Raw genomic sequence first — 15,446 nt, forward strand, 5'->3', positions numbered from 1 at the left:
GAAACTTTAGATCCAATTGATGAGGTCGCTGCACTCATTGCAGCCACCATTCATGATGTGGATCACCCTGGGAGAACCAACTCCTTCCTGTGTAATGCTGGAAGTGAGCTGGCCATTTTGTACAATGACACTGCTGTGCTGGAGAGCCACCATGCGGCCTTGGCCTTCCAGCTGACCACTGGAGATGATAAATGCAATATATTTAAAAACATGGAGAGGTAAGAACAATGATTGGGGAGTGTGTTGATCCTTCTCTGTCTTTTTTAAACAGCTATGTTGAAATATAATTCACATCTTATACAGTTCACCCATTTAACGTGTACAAAGTATACAGTGGGCTGGGGATAGTGGCTCATGCCTATAATCCCAGCACTTTAGGAGGCTGAGACAGGAGAATCACTTGAGCCCAGGAGTTTGAGACCAGCCTGGGCAACATAGGGATACTCTGTCTCTACAAAAGGAAAAAAAATTAACCAGGCTCGGTGGTTGTGTCTGTAGTCCCAGCTACTCGGGAGGCTGAGGTGGGAGGATTGCTTGAGCTCATGAGGCTGAGGCTGCAGTGAGCCATGATCACACCACTGCACTCCAGCTTGAGCAACAGAGCGAGACCCTGTCTCAAAATAATAACATGTACAGTGGTTTTTAGTATATTCATAGTGGTTTTAGTATATTCATAGAGTTGTGCAATTCATAGTATATTCAATTTTAGAATATTACCCCTTTGATAGAACCTCAAATTTATGAGCAGTTCCTTTCCATTCCCCCAACTCTAGTCCTAGACAACTGCTGATCTACTTTCTGTCTCTGTAGATTTGCCAGTTCTGGACATTTTATGTAAATAGAATCATACACAATGTGTGATCTTTTGTGACTGGCTTCTTTCACTTAGCACAGTGTTTTTAAGATTCAGCCATTTTGTGTCTTGATGTTTCAAGATGAAGTATAATGCCGATATCTTGAGCTCTTAGAGACTCAAGAGAAGCAGTCATCTATCTCCCTGAAGCACTCCACGCTGCCCTCCCGTGCTCAGCGTACATCTCCTTGGCATTGTCTCTGTTTACATGTCACTTCCTTGGGGAAGCCTTCCCTGATCTCTCATGCTAAGTTAAACCATCTAATTATTCAATCCCAGATTTCTTCATAGCACATATCACATTTCTTAATTATTTTTTAATTATTTGCATAATGTCTGAATAGATTCTTAAGCTCTGTAAGGTCACAAGGGTCATGTGTCACTGTGCCCTCAGTGCCACAGTGTTTGGTAACTTAGTTGAAACTCAGTTGAAGAAGGAAAAAACATTGTGTCATGAAGAATACTTATTAATTTGGATTTTTAAAGAAGAGGATTCTTGATTTTGTAAAACTCCCTTGTGCCATGTTCTAGGATTTCAGAGGTGGAGTTAAAGTAGTTTCTATTTATATTTGCTTATAGATACATCAGTTATCAATGGAAAACCACATGAGACCCTATTAACTTTCTAGGGAAAGTTTTCTACTCAGCTGCAGAAAAGGGGTTGAATAGAGACTTTATTTCATATTCATTCATACCCCTTCAAGAAATGAATTTTTTAAAGTACTAAACTAAAAGTAAGGGTTAGAGATAGAGGCATCAAGTACTCCCTATGATTTCTCAAGCTATCAAAAGATTGGTCCTCACATTCTATGGACACTAAAATTGTTGGGGCTCAAGGTACCTCCATGTGGGGTATATTTTTTCTAACCACAGATCTCTACATTGACAAGATAAACACTGCAACTATAAAGTTTTGCCTATAGCTTTTGGTTTTAACTTCTGTTTGTGTTCTCCTTGCTAACGATCTAGGCACTAACCCATAACTTCCACATCTTTTTAAAATGTGCCTTGTGACTTTCAGCGGCATTAGATTTATAGCTGCAGAGGACACATAATCTGAATAACAGATTGTTTTCAGGAGTACCTGGCTGGTCTGGATCAGTAATCTGTAGCAGCCTCTAATTTGTCATCGAAAACAGGAATGACTATCGGACACTGCGCCAGGGAATTATCGACATGGTCTTAGCCACGGAAATGACAAAACACTTTGAGCATGTCAACAAATTTGTCAACAGCATCAACAAACCCTTGGCAACGCTAGAAGAAAATGGGGTAAGGGAAACTTACTGCAAAGAGAACCTGTGTTTGGGGCCCTAGTACTGTTGGGTTATGGAGACACATGGGCCATGATATCAGCCACAGAAGGGTTCCCTCAGTGAGTATATTAGGGTTCTCTTAGAGGGACAGAACTAATAGGATATATACACACACACACACAAAGGGGAGTTTATTAAGTAATAACTTACACAATCGCAAGGTCCCACAATAGGCTGTCTTCAAGCTGAGGAGCAAGGAGAGCCAGTCTGAGTCCCAGAACTGAAGAACTTGGAGTCTGATGTTCGAGGGCAGAGAGCATCCAGCATGGGAGAAATATAGGCTGGGAGGCTAGGCCGGTCTCTCCTTTTCACGTTTTTCTGCCTGCTTTATATTTGCTGGCAGCTGATTAGATGGTGCCCACCCAATTAAGGGTGGGTCTGCCTTCCCCAGCCCACCCACTCAAATGTTAATCTCTTTTGACAGCACTCTCACAGACACACCCAGGACCAATACTTTGTATTCTTCAATCCAATCAAGTTGACACTGAGTATTAACCATCACAGTGGGCTCACTGAATTTAGTTTTTATTGGTTAAAAAATTATTTAAAGTGCAAAAACTTGGCAGGAAAAAAATTAGCACATCCAACTAGATGGGAAAAGTCGAAAGGAAGGTCAGATTTTAGATAAGCTAACTTTAGACAGGTAAGCTATTCCCGCACCCTTTCTCACTAATATCCCCCTCCCTTCTTTGCCATTCTGTGATCAGTTGGAGTCCCTGACATCTCTTTCCAGCCACTCCCACTGGGCACATGTCATGGTAGCAGCAGCTATCCTCTCTTGGTCCTCACTTAGAGGAGGGTGTGGATTGAGAAGGACACTGTATTTGTGTCACAAGAGTGACATTATTGTTGCCCCTGTTTCTACATTTGAGGCATGGAGTCCACAACAATTGCTGGGCAAGGATAACATTAACCCTCTCACTAGTCAGGAGACTCCAGCTGAGGAAGCACACAGGCCCAAGCTCCCATCATTTGCTTATCTGTAGAATGGGGATAATAAGTCTCAAGGCATAGTACTGATGAGCATGGTACATGGTAGGCGCTTAAGAACTGGTGCCTATTATACTAGATTATGTCATCAGCAACTTAAAGAATATGTTCTTTCATGAACCTTCTTCCTCTGAGGCCCACATTTACTGTACATGTTGGCAGCAACTCACAGTCTTCTGTACCACCCTCCTCCCCAGCTCCTATCACCATCCTGAGATATTTGCCACACACAGGGATGACTTATCCTCGCAGGCTAGGATCACAATTCCTTGACTTCTAACTCCATTTTACTTCTGCAACTCATTTGTTTGGCCGTGGCCTTTGTCTACCCCCTGGCTTTCTAGCATATTACCCCATGACACTTACTTTGTTTTAACCTGATGTTGAGAACTCTGTTTCCTCACCCTTTCCTGTTCTCTCTGTTTGTCAGCCTGCCCCTGACTTCACTCTCTTTCCAAAGACTTTTAACACAAAGGTGCCTATACCAGCCTCTTTTGTTGCCTCCTGCCCTGTCATTCTGGATAGGGCTGATTGTCACCTGGCCACCGCTCCTGGCTGACTTCATGCCACGGAAGGAAACCACACACCTCACAGACTTGGTTTCCTCTGTCTAGTCTGGACAGCCCCTAGACTTAGCTGAGTTCTCTGCTCCACTTAACATTATAGTTCTCATCTCTGTTGTCGGTACGGGGGGTTACTTCTGAGAGACTGAAAATCAATATCCAGTGGGTCAGAGCAGGAGAAAGGAAGATAAAAGAAAATAGTTTCCAGGCTGGCAGTACAAAACTATAGTCACACTGCGGGTATTAATGGATCTGAAGAAAGAAGTGTCAGCACAGAGCTGGTCACAGTGGAAACCTGGAGCGACAAGAGCTACTGAAGTGTCACTGGTGTAGTAGTCATTTTGGCACTCTCCAGGAAGCGTGGGAAGCCTAGAGTCAGGATGGCACCTGCCCATCTTGATGGCAGATCTGTTCCCTCTGAGCTGGGACTATCAGGCCTTCTTAGGCTACTGCTGTTGCATATTGAAATCATATGACTTAACTCCTTTGGAAGGTTGCTTGATGGGCACGGAATCAGACTGAGGAGACCTGCTTGCCTCTGGTCTTTTTCATTGCCCTCTGCCCCAATACCCTCTAAGCTGAATTCTCTTCAGAGAGCCTACAAATAGTGGTTCTATTGCATCATAAATTGATCCATATCCAGTGGGGATCCTTGTGATGCAGACAGCACATGGTACTGTGAGTGGAAGGCAGCCTGGGACTAAAGGCAGACCTTAAGTTCTTATCCTGGCTCAGCTGGTTGCTTTGGACAGTCACTTCACCTCCCTGAGTCTCAGTGTCCTCATTTGTAAAATGTAATCAATAGTACTTTTCATGCTTACCATTAGATCTTCTTGTGAGTGCAGATCAACAGAGAATGACTGTTAAGTCATTTATACATCAAAAATGTTAGGTGTGATCTTGGGAATCTGCCCTGTCACAGGACTGAGTTGAGTAGTAGGGAGCCTGTTGGGCTACAAGAGCCCATCTGTTGTGAGGGCAGAGAAATTTATTTTTTTCAGCTCATTCTCTTTTTTAATAAAATAAAAGACAAAACCAGTCTTTGAGTTCTTACCAAGGGGGAGAGAGAGAGAGGAAGAGAAAAAAAGGCAACGGTGAGAAAGATTTAGTGAGAGGAAGAGAAGAAAGAGGCAAGGAAAAGGGGAACAGCAGATATACCAACCCCTAGTGCTACCCTCCACTTCTAGGTCCTGTTGGAATATCACTGAGCCTTGGTTTTCTCCTGTGTAAAATGAGAGGCCAAGCTCAATGCTCAAATATCCTTGGCACTGTTTCATGAGATCCTTATCCTGACTAGTGCTCTTTTTGTGCTTACAGTGGGACAGACCAGTAAGAGAGGGCTTGGCACCAAGGGTCCCATTTTGATTGCTTTGAATTCCACTCATGTTTCAGGAAACTGATAAAAATCAGGAAATGATAAACACTATGCTTAGGACTCCAGAGAACCGGACTCTAATCAAACGAATGCTGATTAAATGTGCTGATGTGTCCAATCCCTGCCGACCCCTGCAGTACTGCATTGAGTGGGCTGCACGCATTTCAGAAGAATATTTTTCGCAGGTAAGATGCTGCCTCTTTGAAGTTTCTAGAGAGAGAGAGAGTTAAAACCCATAAAATCATACAAGATAATGGACTTAACACAAGGAAACAGGGTTCTAAACAAAATTCTGTCCTTGTATTGCATGTTTATTGGTAACAAATTTTTTTTCTTCTCTAAGAATATTTTTATTTTCCCTTTATTCTTGCAGGATATTTTTGTTAGATATAGCATCCTGGGTTGATGATTTTTTTCCTGAAAGTACTTTAAAGGAGTCATCTGGTCTTCATATTCTTTCTGAGTAGAAAAAAATCTCTCTTGGGGCAGAAAAAAAATATTAGGAAATATACTGGCCAAGATTATTCCAGATCTGGTGGAGGGCATATGCATATGCATACAGATTCAAGAAGCCCAGTGAACCTTAACCATGTCAGATGTGTCATAGTCAAGCAGCTAACAAGGTGAAGATAAATCTTGAAATCATCCAGAGGAAAAGCGATACATTACTTATAAGAAAACAGTGATTCTTACGTCCTCTGACTTCCCATCAAAAACTATGAAGGCCAGAAGACACTGGAACATCTTTAAAGTGCTGTTAGCTTTGGGAGGACAAGGTGGGAAAATCACTTGAGCCCAGGAGTCTTAAGAGCAGCCTGGGCAACATGGTGAGACCTTGTCTCTACAAAAAAATTAAAAGTTAGCCAGGCATAGTGATGCACTCCTGTAGTCCCAAGCTACCTGGGAGGCTGAGGCAGGAGGATTGCTTGAAGCCCAGGAGGTTGAGGCTGCAGTGAGCCATGATCATGTCACTGCACTCCAACCTGGGCAACAAAGTGAGACCCTGTCTCAAAACATACAGCTAACATTATATTTAATGGCATGAGATATTGAATACATTCTTAAGATTGGAAACAAGATAAGGGTGCCCATTCTTACCTCTTTTGTTCAGCATTGTATTGGTGGTCCTCATCATTGCAATAGACAGAGGAGAAAGAGGTTTAAAGAAAAAAAGTAAGACATACATTTGCTTCTGTTTGCAGGTGACATGATTTTATGTAGAAAATTCTAAGGAATATACAAACAATTATTAGCACTAATAAGTGGATTTGACTTACCAATGTCATTGGACACAGCTCAATATACAAAAGTGAGTTGTATTTTATGTACTGGCAACCAGCAATTGGAAAATGAAACCAAAAGCCCAGTCCCATTTACAGTAGAAAATTAAAAAATTAAAATTACCTAGGAAAAAATTTAATAAAAGATGACCAGAACTTTACAGTGAAAACCATAAAACATTGCTGAAAAATTTAATGAACACTTGAATAAACAGTGAGACGTATCATGTTCACATACTGGAAGGCTCAGTGCTAACAACATTCACTTCTACCCAAATTGGTTTTTTCAATTCAATGCAATCCCAATCAAAATCTCAGCAGACTTTTTTTTCTGTAGAAATCAACAGACTGTTTCTAAATTAAATATGAAAATGAGAAGGACCTTGAATAAGCAAGTCAAACTTAAAAAATAAAAAGTTGGAAGATATGCCCTGTTTGGCTTCAAAACTTAAAATAATCAAGACAGTGTGGTGCTGGCATGATGATAACCATGGGACAGAATAGAAATCCAAGAAACAGATCACATTTGTATGATCAGTGGCTAATGTGAAATTTTTTCAGCAAGTGGTGTTAGGATAATTGGATATTCCTATGCAAAAAAAAAAAAAAAAAAAGAACCACAACTCCTATCTCATACCATAGAGAAATTCATAGACCTACATACAATAGCTAAAACCATAAAGCTTTGAGAGGGAAACATACCAGAATATCTACAGTGACGAAAGTGGACAAAGATTTCTTAGATGCAGAAAGCAACAACCAGCCAGGTGCAGTGGCTTATACATGTAATCTCAGCACTTTGGGAGGCCAAGGTGGGAGGATTACTTGAGTCCAGGAGTTTGAGACTCAGCCTCGGCAAGATAATGAGACCTCATCTCTAGAAAAAAAATTTTTTTTAATTAGTTGCCTGTGGTGGTGGTGTGTGGTGGTGGCACATGCCTGTGGTCCCAGCTGCAGGAGGATTGCTTGAGCCTAGGAGGTTGAGGCTGCAGTGAGTCATGATTGTACACTGCACTCCAACCTGGATGACAGAGCAAGACTGTGTCAATAAAAAGAGCAACAACCATAAAAAGAAAATTTGATAAATTAGACTTCTTCAAAATTTACAAAGTTTGCTCATTCAAACACACCTAAGAAAATGTGCAGGCAAGCCATACTGGAGGAAAATATTTACAAATTATATTTGAAAGGACTGTATCCATAGATATATAAAGAACTGTATTTGAAAGGACTGTATCCATATAAAGAACTGTAACTCAGTAATAAAAGATAAACCACCCATTTTATTATGGGCAAGTATTTGTCCAGACGCTGCCCCAAAGAAGCTATTATGAAAGACCAATAAGCATATGAAAAAGTGCTGAACATCATTAGTCATCTGGGAAATTCAAATTAAAACCACAGTGGTGAAATACCACTACACACCCAATGGGATGGCTAAAAATGGGAAAGGCTGACACCACCAAATGTTGAAGATGCAACTGGAATGCATGCATCTGTGATAGATGCATAGAATGCTACAGCCACTTTGGGAAGCAGTTCAGCAGTTCCTTTTTTCTTCTTTTTTTATGGTAAAATTTACTGTTTTAGATCTGTGTTTTCTTCCCTTCGTTCTCTTCATGTGGTATATCACACTGATTGATCTTCATGTGCAGAACCAATCTTGCATTTCAGGAGTAAATTCCACATAGTCATTGTGTATAATCCTTTAATATGCTGCTGAGTTTGGATTGCTAGTATTTTATTAAGGATTTTTGCATCAGTATTTACAGGGGATATTGGTCTGCAATTTTCTTGTAGTGTCTTTGTCTGGCTTTGTTATTAGGATAAGCTGGCCTCATGGAATGAGTTAGGAAGTACTTCCTTCCTTTTCAATTTTTCTGGAAGAGTTTGAGAAGGATTGATATTAATTCCTCTCAAAATGTTTGGTAGACTTTAACCAGTGAAACCATCCTTTTTTGGGAGGTTTTTGATTATTGATTCAATCTCCTTGCTAGTCATTGGTCTATTCAGATTCTGTTTATGATTCAGTCCTGGTAGGTTGCATATTTCCAGGAATTTAGTCATTATGTCGGCATACAATTGTTCATGGTACTCTCTTACAATCCTTTTTATTTCTGTGAAACCTGGAGTCATGTTCCCACTTTCATTCTGATTTTAGTAATCTGGGTCTTGTCTTTTTTTCTTAGTCCATCTAGCCAAAGATTTGTCAATATTGTTGATCTTTTCAAAAAATTATCTTTTGGTTTTGTTGATTTTTCTGTATTGGTTTTTCTGTTTTCTGTGTACTTCTGTTCTTTATTATTTTCTTCCTTTTGCTAGCTTTAGGTTTAGTTTATTCTTTCTATAGTTCCATAACATGTTAAGTTAGGTTGTTGATTTAAAATCTTGTAGACATTTACAACTGTTAATTTCCCCCTTATCACTGTTTTTGCTGCATCTAATAACTTTTGGCATAGTGTGCTTCATTTTCATTTGTCTCAAAGTATTTTCTAATTTCCCTTCTGATTTCTTGTTTGATCCCTTGGTTGCTTAAGAGTATATTAGTCCATTTGCATTGCTATAAAGGAATACCTCAGGCTTGGTAATTTATAAAGAGAAGTTTATTTTGGCTCATGGTTCTGCAGGCTGTACAAGCATGGAACTATCATCTACTTAGCTTCTGGTGACGGCCTTAGGAAGCTTGTGATCATAGCAAAAGGGGAAGCAGATATATCACATGGCAAGAGAGCAGGGGGAATTGCCGCACTCTTAACCAGATTACCTGTAAACTCAGAGCAAGATCTCTCATTACCATGGGGAGGGCACTAAGCCATTCATGAAGGATCTGCCCTCATGACCCAAACACATCCCACCAGACCCCACCTCCAGCACTGGGGATTATTTTTCAACATGTGATTTGAAGGGGACAGACATCCAAACCATATCAAAGCATATGCTATTTAATTTCCATATACTTGTGAGTTTCCCGGTTTTCCTTCCATTATTGAGTTTTGCTTTCATTTCACTGTTACTAGAAAAGGCACTTTGTATGACTTTACCTTTTAAAATATATACTGTTTGTGGCCTATCATGTTATATCCTGGAGAATATTCCATTTGCACTTGAGAAAAAAATGTATATTCTACTGTTGTTGGGTGGATGTTCTATACATTCTGTTAGGTTCACTTGGCCTAGAGCATTGTTCAAACTCTATTGTCTCATTGTTCTGTTCATTATAAAAGTGTAGTATTGAAGTCTCCAAGCATTATTTTAGAAGTATCTGTTTCTTCCTTCAGTTCTATAAATGTTTGCTTCATATATTTTGGAACTCTGGTATTTGGTGCTTATGCTTATAATCGTTATATCTTCCTGATGAATTGACCCTTTTATTAATGTCGTTCCAGGCTGGAGTGCAGTGGCACAATCTTGGCTGACTGCAACCTCTGCCTCCCAAGTTCAAGCAATTCTCCTGCCCCAGCCTCCTGAGTAGCTGGGATTACAGGCACGTACCACCATGCCTGGCTAATTTTTGTATTTTTAGTAGAGGCGGGGTTTCATGTTGGTCAGGCTGGTCTCGAACTCCTGACCTCAGGTGATCCGCTTGCCTCAGCCTCCGAATGTGCTGGGGTTACAGGCCTGAGCCACCGCGCCTGGCCTGTAACAGTTTTTGACATAAAGTTTGTCTTTTAGGATACTCACCCCAGCTCTCTTTTGGGTATAATTTTCATGAGATATCTTTTTCCATCCTTTCATTTTCAACTTAAGTATGTGTTGAGAGCTAAAGTGATTCTCTTGTAGATAGAATGTAATTGGATTGTGTGTTCTTATCCATTCTGCCAGTCTGTGGCTTTTGAGTTGAATCTATTTACATTTAAAATAATTACTAATAGGGAAAGACTTTTGCTACTTTGTTAGTTTTCTGTATGTCTTACAGCTTTTTTGTGCCTCTTCCTCCATTACTGCCTCCTGTTGTGCTTATTTGATATTTTGTAATGGCACATTTTGATTCCCTTTTTCTATAGATAGTTTCATTGTGGATACCATAGAGATTGCCTAGGACAACCTAAAGTTGCAACAATTAGTTTTAAATTGGTATCAACTTAACATTAATTGCATACACGAACTCCTTTATAGCTCTACCACCCCACTCCATTTTGAAAATGTCACAAATAATATCTTTATACATTATATGCCCATTAACATTTAAAATTATTTTGTATGCATTTTTAAAAGCAAAGTTACAAACCAAAATTGTAAAAATGCTGCTTTTTATATTTTCCCATGTATTTACCATTATCAGAGATCTTTATATCAAGTTTACAGTCTAGCTTCCTTTTATTTCAACCTAAAGGATTTCCTTTAGCATTTTTTGTAGGTCAGATCTAATGGTAATGAATTCCCTCAGCTTATGTTTATCTATGAATGTCTTAATTCCTCCCTCTTTTGAAGGACAGTTTGCCAGAATCAGAATTTTCAGTTGACAGTTTTTTGTCTTTTAGCACTTATATATATAATTTCACTGCCTTCTGGCCTTCAAGGTTTCTGCTGAGAAATGAGCAGATCATCTTATTATTTCCTATATGTGATGAGTCTCGTCTCTTTTACTGGTTTCGAGATCCTCTGTCTTTTGACTGTTTGGTTATAGTGTGCCTCAGATTGATCTCTGTGGGTTTATCCTACTTGGAGTTTATTTAGCTTCTTGGATTTGTAGATTCATATCTTTCCCAAAATATGGCATTTTTTGGCCAAGATTTTTTCAAATATGGGGTCTCACTATATTGCCCAAGCTGGTCTTGAACTTCTAGGTTCAAATAATCTCTGTCCTTTTCTCCTCCTCCTCTTTTTGCTGGACTCATAAGATGTGTATTGGTCCATTTGATGGTTTCCCATAAGTTCATTAGGTTCTATTCACTTTTCTTCGTTCTTCTTTCTTTCTTCTGTCTGCCCAAATCTGATGCTGAACCCCTCTGGTGAAGTTTGTTTTTTTGTATTTTTCAACCTTCGAATTTGAGATGGAGTTTTTGCTCTGTCGCCCAAGCTGGAATGCAGTGGTGCCATCTTGGCTCACTGCAACCTCCGCCTCTTGGGTTTAAGTGATTCTCCTGCCTCAGCCTTCCAAGTAGCTGGGATTACAGGTGCCCACCACCATGCCCAGCTGAGACAAGGTTTCACTATGCTGGCCAGGCTGGTCTCAAACTCTTGACCTCAGGTGATCCCACCTCAGCTTCCCAAAATGCTAGGATTACAGGTGTGAGCCACCGTGCCTGGCCTGTTAGGTTACTTTTCATAATTTCTTTCTTTGCTGATATTCTCACTGTGTTCACCTGTCATTTCCTATAGTTCCTGGTCTGTGTGTGTGTTTTGTTTTGTTTTGTTTTGTTTTGTTTTGTTAGGTCTTTGGGCATATTTAAGACAGTTGTTTTCAAGTCTTTGTCTAGTGCCTGTACATCTTTAGGGACAGTTTCTTTTCTTCGAGTGTACCATATTTTCTAGTTTCTTTGTATGCCTTGTGATTTTTGTTGAAAATTAGGCATTTTAAAAAACAGCCACCTCTCCTACTTAGTCTTTGGAAACTGTCTCTGAGCCTAACAATTAACCCATCATGAAAATTTTAAGTTTTCTCAAACGTTTTATGAGTCTGTCTTGCCTGGGTCTGCATATACATACCCTTCTTAATTCCCCTATATACATAGCTGCTTTCGAACGTCTTAATTTCCCGAAGTGTTTTGTCTGAGGTTATCCTCAGGGCCTTAGATGATCTATTGTTCATCTGTTGCTCATAATCTCTTGTTTTTAGGCATCCATATCTGTCATCCCCCTGCAGCTTTCCTGAGTAGTAGTAATTGCTTTTCTACCTGGGAGCTAAGTGAAACAGACTAATCCTTCAGGCAGCCCACAGACTTGTCAGAATGTTGCAGATAAGGTCTGCTCTGCTCCCTCCAGTTCAAGGGACACAGCTGGAAACTGGGCTGCTGCCTCCTCCGGACCAAGATTGTACCACGCTGGGGAAGTGGTGCAAGGCTGAGTGAAAATACCCTTAAGTTTCCTACTGTTTTGAATGTGACTTTTCTTGAATGGGCATTTACTTGTTTGCTGTAGAATTTGACTGTTTTCCAGAGTCCCTTGTAAGGTTATTTTAGCCAATCTCTTGTTTCATGGAGATGTTTTCATGGAGGAATGAGGACTTAGAGCTTCCTAGTCCACCATATTACTGATGTTACTCCAGTGGTCGGGCTTTGGTTTTAAAGTCATTAAGACACAGTTGCTTCTTGTATTCAGTGGGATTAGGTTTGCAAGTTTACTCCTTATAGCCACCCACTCTCTTGAATGGCATGGATACCAAGAGTGCCAGGGCCTGAAGCAAGGTGAAGAGGCATCTGTGGTTTCTCTCTGACTGGGGCTGCTTGACTTCATGGGGAGTGGAGCTTGAGTACCACTTGCCTGGCTCTGTGCCAGGTGTACAATCTTATTTTTGCTTGGGGCATAGTGGTGAAATGTGAAACTTGTAGACCCTGCCCTTCAGGTGGGGTCACAGAAAGGAAGCATCTATAGGTGTGGAGCTATCACTGGTGACTTAGATGAGGGCATGGGCCACAGTTTGCTGGTCTCCTTAGTAAACAGTGGTCTCCGGGAGGGAACGGGGGCCCTGGACGCTCCATGCACTTGTCACACTGGGCCAAAGAGAAGAAATCTAAGCATGAGGGTCTTCACTGACCTTCAGCCAGCCAGCTGCTTCCATGTGAATAGGGAGGGCAGGCCCTGAGAGCAGACGCCTCTGGATGACTTGACTGGCTGAGCTAACGAAGCCTTTGCCATGGCTGCCCAGAGAGAGCTGGTTTAGGGTCTAGCATGACCAAGGAAGGGTACATCAGGAGAGCGCCCCACCCAGGGCACTGCTGTTTTAGCTGAACAGGCCCATGGGCTGTGAACCCAAGGCCCTCCCTGCGCCCCCCACCCCTTCCTCTCTGTACCATGGCAGAGACTCATGTAGGGCTGACTGCTTTTCTGAGACAGCACTGAGGCTGCCAGCCTGTGGCCAACAGCAGGGCCTTCACCACAGCCAGCGGATGCTGAGCCAGCGTTCCCCACTCCTTCTCTTACCAAAGCACGTGAATCCCATATTCTAAACCATGAGAACAGCAGGAGCTCTTACTTCTGGCTTTTGCCCAGTCCCACAGTCTGGCACTGTCCATCTGAAAACAGGAAGCATGGGCCTCTTTCTTGGCACGTGACTCCAGCACCATCAACACTTACCTAGCGTAAATGCACCTCTGGGCACTGTGCTAGGTACGGTGCCATCCTAGGTTTGCCTGCTTCCCTCAAGTAGAGAGCCCATATGGAGAGCTGGAGTGAGTTGTTGTGCACAGGGCAAGGTGCACAACTACTTGGTAGAGCCAGGCCTCTGGGGGTCACTCTGGGAGAGCCTGAGGTGCTGGGCCAGGTGTAGGAAGGAAGATGGGAGAAGGGTGGCTGAGTGCACAGAAGAAAGGCAGTGGAGTCCGTGACTTTGGGGATCCCCATGCAAGTGCCGGAGCTGGTGCTGTAGAGCTGTGGTAGGGGTAGAGAGATGCTGGGATGAGAGAACTTTCTGACCTGGCATTCCTGGAGGGCCTGTGAGTGCAAGCATGGCAGTGCTCTTGGTGAGGCGCTGCAGCCATGGTGAGGCTCTGTGGAGCAAGGGCTAAGGGGAGGAGCTGTGAGTGGGTTCCGCCAGCCCCCAGAAGCCTGGCTGTGATGGGGTGAACTCTGCTGACCATTTGGGAGGTAGAAGTACGACTGTCTTACAAGAAGACACGTCTTGTAAGCGGCCAACAGTGGGACGAGACTTCAGTGGTTAGCCTTTCTTCTGTGCACTCAGCTACCCTTCTCCCATCTTCCTTACTACACCCGGCCCAACACCTCAGGCCCTCCCAGAGTGACCCCCAGAGGGCTGGCTCTACCCACTCCAGCCCCGGCACTGGGGAGAAAGGCTAGTGTTCAGCACCACAGCCACCATCCCCTCCACCCAGCCCCACACATGTACTAGGGTCCCATCTAGAAGAGCTGCTCCCCCCAGCACACTCCTACCTCACTCCATCTGTGCTCGCCCTGTTCTCATCCTGCCCCACCATTTCACTTGACTCCCAGCACAGGTGCCCTGGCACAGCAGGGATCTTGTGGTGATTCTCGCTGAACATCCACAGGGGCCTCTAGAGAATGCACTGAGGACTTCTAGCCTCATTCCAGTGCCTCTTTACCACCCCATGGGCCTTACCTCACCCTTTTCTCCAGCACTGTTGGGCCAAAATGAGACCTTATCAAAGAAAGAACAGGACACTTGCCTTTTTCCTCAGGTTCTTAATTATGTTTTTAGTTTTTTGTGAGTCTCTCTGGAATCCTGAAGATGTGGAAGAGTTTGACTAAAGTATATAAATACTCAGAGCTTTTTTTTTTTTTTTTTTAACATCCAGGATCTCAAGGGTGTTCAGAACCTTTTCAAATAAATAATACAGCCATAGAAGAGAAGCAGCCTATAGGCCTTTCCCTGTGAAATGGCCCCTGTATGGGGACACTTCAAGCTGGGTGGAAGGACAGTTGCACTGTGACAGGAGAAAAGAAAGGATCTTTTTCTCTGAGGAACGTGAGCCCCCTTTAGTTGTCAGGCCCAGAGAGGCACTGAAATGTGACAGCAGTTACGCCTCACTCCCCACACTGACCTAAGTAATCGCGTGCTCTGTGGACTCTAAGCTAGTAGCCATAAATTAACCTAACAATGCCATAATTCATACCCTATCATTCAACAGTATATAGCCAATTACTAATCAGTGTTCTTTTAATAAACCAGTACAGTAAAAATTCCTTAAAACTTTTATAATTGCTGATTCATTCATTTTTCTTTAAAAACTAGAGCATCTCCTTTATTCTGCAGAACACGTCCAGTGTTTCCTGAGCAGCTGGCCTCAACCTTGGCCCAAATAAACTCTGTATGTTAATTTTGCCTCAGTTTCTTTAGGTCAGTAGGAACAACAGAGCAGTGGCTGACTACAGAAAATGTTTGGGATCTTACCTGAGGAGCTTCTGCAAGGAGGCTTCCAGATGTTTAAAGTT

The 15,446-nt window shown here is 42.2% G+C and overlaps 1 protein-coding gene across 2 annotated transcripts in view; it reads left to right on the plus strand.

Annotated features, from left to right (window-relative positions):
- The window catches only part of PDE8A (phosphodiesterase 8A), a 180,799-nt gene that overhangs the window by 139,154 nt on the left and 26,199 nt on the right, over nt 1–15,446 (plus strand). For both annotated transcript variants that reach the window (XM_073013077.1, XM_007990257.3), the window contains exons 18-20: nt 1–218; nt 1,993–2,125; nt 5,115–5,282. In XM_073013077.1, coding sequence (XP_072869178.1) covers nt 1–218; nt 1,993–2,125; nt 5,115–5,282 — 519 coding nt within the window. The remainder of the gene's footprint in view (nt 219–1,992; nt 2,126–5,114; nt 5,283–15,446) is intronic.

The sequence above is a fragment of the Chlorocebus sabaeus genome, chromosome 29 (genome assembly GCF_047675955.1).
Source record: "Chlorocebus sabaeus isolate Y175 chromosome 29, mChlSab1.0.hap1, whole genome shotgun sequence".
NCBI classification, from domain to species: domain Eukaryota; kingdom Metazoa; phylum Chordata; class Mammalia; order Primates; family Cercopithecidae; genus Chlorocebus; species Chlorocebus sabaeus.